Source organism: Trachymyrmex septentrionalis, unplaced genomic scaffold (genome assembly GCF_001594115.1).
Source record: "Trachymyrmex septentrionalis isolate Tsep2-gDNA-1 unplaced genomic scaffold, Tsep1.0 scaffold76, whole genome shotgun sequence".
Classification (NCBI taxonomy): domain Eukaryota; kingdom Metazoa; phylum Arthropoda; class Insecta; order Hymenoptera; family Formicidae; genus Trachymyrmex; species Trachymyrmex septentrionalis.
In genome coordinates this window covers 331619-342814 of record NW_017305947.1, presented here as the reverse complement: position 1 = coordinate 342814, position 11196 = coordinate 331619, and the positions used below count along the sequence as shown (strand labels likewise).

The 11196-nt window shown below is 24.5% G+C and overlaps 1 protein-coding gene across 1 annotated transcript in view; it reads right to left on the bottom strand.

Moving 5' to 3' along the window:
• Positions 1-10615, bottom strand: part of LOC108754088 (PDF receptor) — a 20093-nt gene extending 9478 nt beyond the window's left edge. The window contains 4 exon segments of the mRNA XM_018496138.1: positions 207-370; positions 5029-5136; positions 6067-6241; positions 10553-10615. Coding sequence (XP_018351640.1) covers positions 207-370; positions 5029-5136; positions 6067-6148 — 354 coding nt within the window. The 5' untranslated portion in view covers positions 6149-6241; positions 10553-10615.
• Positions 10616-11196: the final 581 nt, after the last annotated feature.

Here is an 11196-nt window from a genome sequence, read left to right as displayed (position 1 = left end):
ATTTTTAGGTATATAATATATAATTTTTATAGATAGATTTTTATAGAATTTATACATATAAATATACATATAACTATTTTTTTAATTATACATATAACTTTTTTTTAGCTTGATTTAGATTATTTAGATTTGTACATTGCAGTTCTTCAAATGCACATCGTCATCATTTTTGACAGATATCAAAACATTTAAAACATGAAATTTACCTCGCCCTCGACATTATTATTGTAGACTCTGTAGTGAAGCCACAGCATTTCTGGCGTTAAACAGGTAGTGTAATTCGCCCAGCCAATGAACGATTCCTCGTTTATGCTTGTGCCGTTCTGTGCTTCCCACCGTCCATTGTAGCCGCATTTCTTTTCTACGGATTCTGGAAAAATATGAGATTCAAGAGAATATGAAAATTCAATGACATTGCTAGAAATAACTCAGTTGCATCTTCATTTGATCTACATTTTTATTGAGCCGTTATTTCTCTTTACTATTACTTTTACTAGATTATAATAATATCAAACAATCGTGCGTTTAAATATGCAATAATATAAAAATTATCCAAAAAATAAGCTGTTGTTACAAGATATCAAAAATTATCGGTCAATTTTTTGAGTTTATAAATTCAATTACTTTAGAATATATTTCCAACGTTTCTCTATTTCTTTAATACAAACATACCTTGATAGAGACGTTTCTCTTTAAAAAAAAGTAATTAATAATGCAAGAAAGAATCTTATCACTTGTTATAAAACGCATTTTTAACAGGTTTATACGCGATAAAAGTATTACGACATATGATCTATTTTGATTTTACGCTAAAAGTATAATGTCTCATCTTCTATACATAACAGAGTCTCTCATCATATTTTATGTTAAATATAACGAGATTCTGTTACACATTGAATTAAAAATCAAGCTTTTATTAAACAAAATTAAATTTTCATATTGAAGAACGTGCTGTAATGTGAACAGAAAGAATGATGCATTCAATGGATATTCCACGATATTAAAGGAAACAGGAAGAAGACGACATCGTATAGTTCACTTTCATCTTAAAGATTTCTCTAAAGCTTGGAAAATTGAAGGGTAGTCCACGGCTGCGCTTTCAACATATGTTGCATATATAATATAGTGCAAGAAACAAATAATGGAGCTATTTGAGAATCCTTTGCCAATGACTAAACACGTCTAGTTGCATCCGTTACGAACGCTATTCATCTAAGATTTTACCTTGTGCCATAAAATTTAAAAGTGTCTCTTTCATATATTTTTATCTTTATATATAGATAATATATAGGTTTATATATTACTATAAAAATTTTCAAGGCAATGGATCTTAAAATAAAAAAAATGCTAATTAAATATAAGTATTTATACAAGTATACATATAATAGTTTTTTTTCATCTTTTATTATTCTTTTTTAAAGAAAAAATGATGATAAAAATGTTAGTAATAGATGTTATGAGATATCTAATAAATAGAAAATAAAATAATACGCCTTAAATTTCTCGATTTTTAAATTAACCGTTTAAAGGAAAATGTTTAATAATGGCATATTTTTTAAGGTAATTATCTTTCAGATAATTTATCTTTCATATAATTTACATAAATTATTAATTTTTTTATTAATTTATTATTAATTTTTTAATAAATTATATTTATACTTGTAACACTTTCTGTGTTAATTAATTTTGGTTTTTTTCTGTGTTAGTTAATTAATTTTTTATAAAACAAATTTAATTAGAAACATTTTTTTCGGGTAACTTTTACATAGTACACATGACAGTTTATTTTTTTGGAAATACCAGGAGCAGGAAATAATTAATTATAATATTTGTATTTTTTTTAATACAGAACCTTACGAATATTTTCTAAATATGTTAAAGTATATATAAAAATTATTTAATAATTTTTATATGCTTGTAAAGTAAATTAACCCAGTTAATCCATTGTGTATAATAGAGAACCGGAAAATTATTGTGTACTAAAGATTAATTATAAGAAATGTTTAATTTGTTCTGTCTTTTTTTCTTTCTTAACTACATAATTTGTGCTACGTAAACTTCCGTTTAAACATTAATCATTGTTAAAAGTAAAAACATTTAATATATGCAATCCACTGCATAAAGATATATTTCCTCGCAGTTTTTGTTACTGTAATTTTACAATTATTAAAAATAAAATATTTCTATTCATGAAACCATCGATTATTTTTCATAAATGATAAATAAAAGTATTTTAACTTGTTATATGTATATATAGATACAAACGCTTTGATTCGTCATTTCAGAAAGTCAAAAAAAAGTGGGCTGAAGGTCATTATTTTTACCTTCTTGCTCTGCTTGGTTTCTTAAAGACGACGTACAACAATGAAACATCTATAACAAATTTATTCATTTGCACTACACTAATTAGTGCATACTAAAAATTGCTATGCATGAAATTAGCAAAGTTAAATGTAGAAGTATATAAATATTTTAAACAAGTAAATACTCAATAATAATAATATCACGTTATTCAACAGAATACATTATTTTATTATCAAAGATTATTATATTATGCCACTACATTTAGATAAGTTATGTAAAGTAATTTTTGAAAAATAATGTTATAAAGAAAAGGTGGTAATACATCAACATTTCAAAAATTCGTTTCGACGCATTTGCAGTTCGCGACACTATTGAATGCGATCAAAGTGTTTCAGGGAAGACATGTCGAGAGCGGATAAAATCTCTTTGCATTTATTATCGCGTGTCGCTGCTTCGAAGATGCAGCATGAATACTTCTGTTCAGCCACATTCAATATTAAATATTTCGAATAAAAATTGAGAATTTATTTTCAATGAATAATTACTTTTGTCTTGATATAAATTTTCGATAAAATAACTGTTAAAAATTCTCGAAGTATTTTCAATATATATATTTTTCAATATAGCTCGATATTTTCGAACAATTATATAATGTCCGGCCTTCGAGAAGTTTCTTGTCTTAAATGGTCCTCGAAGAACTCCGTTGTTTTGGACATGAGTACATCTACAGCATTTCTCTCGTTACTGCATTATCGCCCTTAAAAATTCATTTTATCCACTAGAAAATGCGATTGCATCGTACAGTAAAAAACGTGACTTTTTATCGCAATTTTACTTGAAATTAATAATACCTATCGCAATAGGATCTACGGTACATAATATTGCGACGACGGCAAAATTCTTTAAGTACAATCATGTAACTTCTTCCCTAAAGCGGAAACATAAAAAGATTTCTTCAAATTAATTCAATTTTTAAATGATACGTTAATAAATGACGCAACAAAATGCATCACATTATTTAAATAGCGAGGAGTGTCAATATTTTAAATTAATTCAATTTAAAAATTGAAATATTGAATTAAAATATTGACACTCCTCGCTATTTAAATTATGTGATGCATTTTGTTGCGTCATTTATTAACGTATCATGCACTGAAAGAAAAATGTTTGGTATTATTACTATAATGATAATAATAATAACTGTATATATAATTATATCAACAAATATATACAATTGGCAACCCTAAAAAGATTGTAACTATAGTAACTGTAAATATATATAGTAATTGCAATCAATTTTAATAACAACTATAATTGTAGTTCTTTCAATTACTATATATATTTGTTAATAGAACTATATAGTTCTTATTACTAACGTTATTACAGTAATTGTTATAATTATGATAACATATAATAATAGTCACAAATTCCAAAAATATTTCTTTCAGTGTTCGTGCCTTTGGTTTTCAATTTCAACAATTTTATCGTATATTTTATTTGTAAATCAATTAAAAGATTGTTTAGTTTAATTTTCACAATATAATTAATTTGGGATTAAATTGCAAAATAGAAATAAAACATGGAATACATGATTCTATTCATGGCATTTTTATTTTTATAAAATATTACTGTGTAATAAATTTGATAATATTATTTCTAACATAATTTCAAAATTATGATTAAAATTCGTCCGTCTGTGTGAAATATTTGTGGAAACACATGTTGCCGTTTAAACTCGCCTTGTTCCTATTAAAGAGGAAGTATTGTTGTGACGTATTCTTATCCTCAATTCTCTCTTTCTACGAGAAGTTTCCAAACAATATACTTCTATAATTAAATCTACAAATTATGATGCATATGAACAAGCTATTGTAGATATAGGGCAAACTCATATATCTTTTAAACATAAGTACTTACAGATCTTTGAAAATAAGCTTATTTGTTAATGATTTATTAAAAAATTATCTAATTTTCTGTCTGATTCTTTTTAATTAACATCCATTAATAATATCCAATATTAATATCTGATATTTGGCATGGAAAAATAATTTTATAAATATTTAATAAATAAATTTTTTATAAACATTTTAATAAATGCGTAGAAACGTAAAAAGTAAAAAAGTGAAAAATAATACAAATTAAAAAAGATTGAAACATCAGAAATATTTTTAGCTTTATATTATATTATTAAAATATACGTTAGTTTTTCTAATATCTATGTTTCAAATAATTTTCACAAAATATGTGTGCAAGATTTTTAAAAATATTTTTCACATGTTTTTACTCGCTGAGAAATCAATTTTATAAGTTTCAATAAATACGTAGGAATCGTAAAGGGTAAAAAGGAAAAAGGGTTCAAGTCCTAATTATAACCTATTTTACATTCCAAATATTAAGTTTTTTATGCTAATATCCACTTTTCTCTTCTTCTAAAAAAAAAGTGAAATTTAGAAGTTACGATCTAAATATACCTTCCGATTAATTCGTCTTTAAAACTCGCTAACTACAGAAATTTTTATTTGATTTTAATAATTTATTTTATTATGCTAATGAGTTGAAAAATGACACAAACTATCATTTAACGGTCATTAAAATTACAATAAATGAATATCTAGCTATCCACATATAGCTATCTATAATCATCCATTGTCAATTCAAATAATGTCAATGTTAGATTATTAGGAAGATTGAGATCCACATTGAAATCAAGCTTTATTTACTTACTAGTCGTATCAAATCCATCCACGAAGGGGCATCGCTGCTTTGCCGTAGTAGAGGCTTTCGTTGGCGGCCAACAGAGTAATGAGTCCCATACTGGATTACACCAGAGTTCTGAAAAATAGAAAAGGAGCAACGCAATGTTCCTCGCAAAGGAGTCAACAATACTACAGCTAATATACATGTATAAATCAGCAAATAGATCTCACAGAAAGAATTTCTAACAAATTAGGTTTTAAAAAAGCAATAGGTTTTATAAAACATGTTCAATCAAATAATATTTAAAAAATTTTTCTCAACAATTTTTGATAAAGAATATTGCACTATTTATTTGTTACTTCATTTTTTATTAAAATTACTCTGATAAAAAAATCTTATAACACCTCATAACATTTTTATAAAAATTTTTTATATTTTAAATTTATAAAAATTACTGGAAAATATCTGACACTTCTTCAGATTTCATATATTATATTTTCTCTCTCTTTTTAGAAATTATAAAATAAAACATATTAGAATATTTCAAAGTTTATACAGAAAAATAAAAAAAAAGACTTTCTTAACATTTTTGAAAAGTATCTCAATTAGTATAACAATTTTTTTAATTTTCTAGAAAATAGAAATCTCAAAAAATAAGATGAATTCTAAAATTTATGTAGAAATTTTTAAAAATTATATAAACATTTTTTGTTAAAACAATAATAACAAAAATTTATGATATAAAAGTCAAATGAGCATTATCTACTTCGCTGATTCTCATTAATCCATTTCACTTTTATATTTTGAATTTATTAGAAGTTTATATTACTTTTATTTTATAAAAAATTATGTATATATAATTCTAAATTTGATTAAAAAAACTAATAAGATAATTTGTTTCTTACAAACAATTTTCTTTATGTGTATACGAAAGAAAATCAGTAAAAATGTATTTTTAGCAAAAGAACATTTGGAGATGTAAGTATAGTGACAAATTAAAAATATGCTACTTGCTTTAAACGTGAATGTAAACGTGAAAAATGACAAAATCATTAAGGATCATACCTCCGTAGGGGGCCACGAAATGCTTGTACTGAATATTACAAAATTCACGAGTGTTATTGCCGTTGACATTTAAGCTGTCCATTTTTTTTCTAACAGGATTCCCATTTTTTGCTTGGTGTCTCTACGCTTTTGTTCCAAGTACTTGCCATGCAAGTCGACAGAAGTGTGCAGCGACCTGTAAATAAGCTCTCCTATGGGGGGATCCCGTTTGCCTACAAATCGATTGTCTACATGCACGTTTGCACACAAATAAAAATTTTAGAAACGGAATTACCTTTGCCTACATTATTATTAGTTAGGGTTAGATTTTTTTGGAAAAATATTCCAAGCGGACACTGACATCACACTGTCTACGCTGACATCACACTGTTCACAGATTTCCTAAAAATATAAATTATTTTTTTTACTTTACTTTAATTTTATATCTGTGCGCAAAAATGCTAGTAGGCAATCGAACTGTAGGCAAATGATACTGTAGGCAATCGATTTTTGTAGGCAAAAGTAATCATTTCCTCTTCTATCTCCTGTTTTCTTTTTCTTCTGTTTAGAGCATAATGTTTCTGCTTTTTTTTTAAATAAATGAGAAAGATTCTGAAATAAATTGTGAATTACATTCTTATTTTGTTGCAGAAAGTTTACGTTCCTATAGTTTGGATTCATATATATATATATATATATATCTCATATTTGTTTCGAACAATTATAGAAGTACAAAATATTGCTTTGTATAAAAAATACAGAATGAAAAACTCCACGTTAAAACGAGATGAATATTGTCTTTTTTTTATTTTTTATAAATTTTATTTTTATTTTAAATAAAAAAAAAACAAAATAAAATAGCTTCAAATAAAGCAATGTATACTATGCTAAATCTATGATTCTCTCCAGTTTCTGTATTGATCCGTTTACTATCTTTTTCAATTTTACCAAAAATTAAAATTGATTGGATATTTAACTTATAATAATATTATTAAAAATTATAGATCTTATATATTGTAATCATACAATAAGAAAAATTCTATTCAAAATAAGTAAACTACAATAAGAAAAATTTCTACTCAAAATAAGTAAACCAGTCTTAGTCAGAAATGTAGAAACAGGGAATAGAAGTAATGCTGTTATATACTTTTATATTATTACTTTTTATAATAACGATTTGATAATAACATTATGAATATTTCCTGTGTTTAATCTAATAGCTAAGTATTTAATGAAATTTAATTCCAAAATTGTTTTTCTTTGATTTGTATTTTACACCAGAAATAACGATCATTAATATGTTTTTTTAAGTTAAATACTAAATTCGTTTTTCGTATTGAATATGAAAGAGTCAATTAGCATTCTTGTCGATATTCACGGTTTTATTAAGCTTTCACGTGAAAGAGGTCAATCTAAGAATCAACAAGTTTTCTGATGCAGCACTTTAAAAAATTTAGGAATTGTTTGAAAAAATATGGTATGTAATTTTATTACTTCAAAAAAAAAATAAGCTCCTAGAATAATTCACACTGTATAGTCAGTCAATTAGTATATAAATATATATAGATTTAAAAGTTTATACTTATTATAAATTACATTTTCTATTGTCTAAGCTTATAAATATAATTTAATATAAAATTCTTGTATAAAATTGTACAAAAATTAAATTAATAAAATTAACACTAATAATTAATAATAACATTATCATTTATATAAAACATTTTTTAACATAAAATAATAATAAATATATGTAGAATGTATCAGCAAATGTTACTATTGCTGCAAATTTTTGAAAAAAAATTAATTAGTAAATATATATTAAGATTCCGCGACTAATTTATAATTCTGATGATTTTAATTAAATTTTAGTCGTTGTTTAAATTTGTATAATCTATTGACTTTTTATTTAAAAAATTCAGTGAAATTATAATCTAATTACAATTTGAATGACCACAAAATTCACATTCGAGACTTCTCATTGAAATGGAACAATCGATTGCAGGCTAAGACTGCTAAAATAGGACTATATATTTTGGATCAGAATATTTCAATATGTAATCGTTTATCCAAATGAAAAAATAGCCTCCATAAATTGTGAAAAATTAGAAAATTTTATTTTATAATAGAAATTGATCAATGTGGATGTATATAATACGTATTAATTATATTATATATTTATATGATCAATATTACTTCAATCTTAGTAGCAACATTGGTTATCTCTCTCTCTCTCTCTCTCTCTTTCTCTCTAATTATATATATATATATATATAATATTATCGAATATAATGTGATTCACATAAATAGATGAATGATTAAAACAGAATATTAGATTATGCTTTCTACATGAAAATGTACATATAAAATCAATTTGTGTCAGAAATTTATTCAGTCAAGATAATCAATCAACAAGTTTATCACTTTATAAATATTATTCGCAATCCTGTTTATTGTTTAACATCCGTATGAAGCCGATAGCCAAATTTGTATATTACATTAATATTGTATATTACATTATTATTACGATTAGAAATTCTACACATATCTATTGTAACTTAAACTCCTCTTCAATTTTAATAAATAGCCTATTTAAAAAAACATATTAAAGAAGCAACATATTAGTTATAGATATACTTTATTTAATAATATGTTTAAATTGTGGATAGTTATATTGGCATAATTGTAATAATTTTTACAGTCTACGTAATTATTTGATATATATACTTATTAATAACTTCAAAAATCTTGTTTTATGCAATTCTTAATTTTCATACGTACCAGATAAGTTTAGTATCATATTTTATAAGAAAAAAATATTTATATTACACTACATTAATTTCCGAGAATCTATATTTAGTATCGATTTAGTATAATTTCAGTAAATAGGCAAACACGAGCTTAGTTTCGTTCAATTCACGAAAGGATAATCGAGATATTCGATTTTCTACCATAATGATTAATCCGTAATGACAAACACGATTTCAGTAATTAAACTCAACGGCGAAGAATCACTAGTGAAATTGCTTCTAAAAATAATTCGCCAATGATTTAAATAAATATGTGTTTTGTATAAATTTCGAATTAAATCGAATCTAAATTATCATTGAGAATATAAAAAATACTTTAATGTACACATAATATATACTTTATTAGTATCTCCTAAATATTTTCAGATTCTATATGTGTGCTGTGTTAGGAATATTAATAATTAATATTAGATAGTATTCAGAATTCAGGAATATCAAACTAAAAATATGTACATATTTAATTCTTAAATCTTCCAATCAGTTTTTAAAATTTTATGTATTGTATTCAATTAAATTATAATTTTATATATTGTATTTAATTAAATTATAAACATAATATTTCTATTATAAAAGGTATTCGATTTTTAAGAAATGCACATTCTAACTATATTTTTCAGAAATTGTTTAAATGCCATAAAAATTAATATAAAATAGATATTTTAATAAGTGTCAATATATTATAATGCAATAAATGAAAATTTGAAATGCAGCATAAATTTAATATATATCTGCATAAATTTAAAATTTATGTAAAATGCGATATAATATACAAAATAAAACTAAGCGCAATATTTAATATTAAAACATATTTTTTAATTCAAATATGATAATAAAATTGCTGCAGTTTAATATTATTGTAACAGAAATTTTATTTGCAATTTAGAATTTTTAATAAATTTATAATGTCTGGAAATTGAATATATATTATTATTGGTATATTAGTAAGCTAAAAGTAAATTACTTCGTACAGATTGAAGTAAATTACTGTACTTCTTGCTTCAGTAAAAATCCCTATTAAACCTTTGCTTAACGAGTACTATTAGATTCACAGTACGAACTAATAAAAAACTTTCCTTTTCTTGTACAAAGCGAAAAGCTAACGATTAGTAAAACGAAATAGTAAAAACATGAATAAGACTTATGTACGATATGTTTAATTTCAATTTTAAATGAAATATTTTGTTATATTATATTTCCAAATTCACTCGTTTACAAGATTTTATGACTCTCGTTTACAAGATTTTATACAAATAATATAATGACTTTTTAGAATAATTTTCGACATTAAATCCGAATTTGCAGCCATCGAAATGTTTCCATTAGGTTCGGTTTCTGAGATATAAGAAAAGATATGTTCAGCGCTCCAAAATATGTTTAAAAAAAACTTTTCCTTTCTTACACTAAAAATTGTTACCAAAATATGTAAAACTACTATTATTGTCAATGTAGAAAAAAAATATATAACATTAAGATAAACTGAGAAAAGAAAAATATGTTTAATAAGCAATATTGTGTTGGACATTTTTTTATAAAAATTTCTTATTTATACATATATAAAAAGTTTGCGTAATCGATAAAAAAATAACCGGTATTAAATCATAATTTAAAATAATTAATGACATAATTACGTTATTAATTTTTTGAATTTATTTTATCATGATACTTAATTCAACCATAATGTATAAGATTAAAAATCTTACCAGTATCTCTTTCCGTTCGCGTTTTCCCGTCAATAGCTTAAAGATTAATCAGCCTCGCTAAACTCTCTTCCATTCTTTGAACAATGTGAACAAATTTTTAAACTTTCATTAATAAACTTTCGTAACATAAAACATATAGAATGATAATTTAAAGAAATATATATATAATTCAATATTTTTAATCACCAATCTTAATTTCTTTAAAAAAGACGAAGTTATTTAAAAGTTAACACTATTTTTTGGCAAAATTAATTTAAAATACATACTACATCAAATTCTACTGAAAATTATGTTATTTATGCCAGAGATGAGTTAATTAATTCTAAAAAATGCGAAAAATGTGATTTCAATTACGATCAGAATCCGAACTTGAAAATTAAAGGAACGATCGAGAGATCGAGCAAAACGTCATGTAATAATGATAACTGTTTCGATCGGAATAAGGGTTCTGTCGCGAGTTCTCAAAGATAAGAAGATACGCGAACGTCTCAAGAGACGCGTGTCGACTGTTTCGCACTTGTGAAACATACCCCGCGACAACTCGAATCACAGCGCAGCCTCTCCCATCATTGGTCCAGCCGTTTACCAATCCCGTATTACTACCCCTATCGGTGCTTTTTTCGATCGGGATTTTCGTCAGAGAG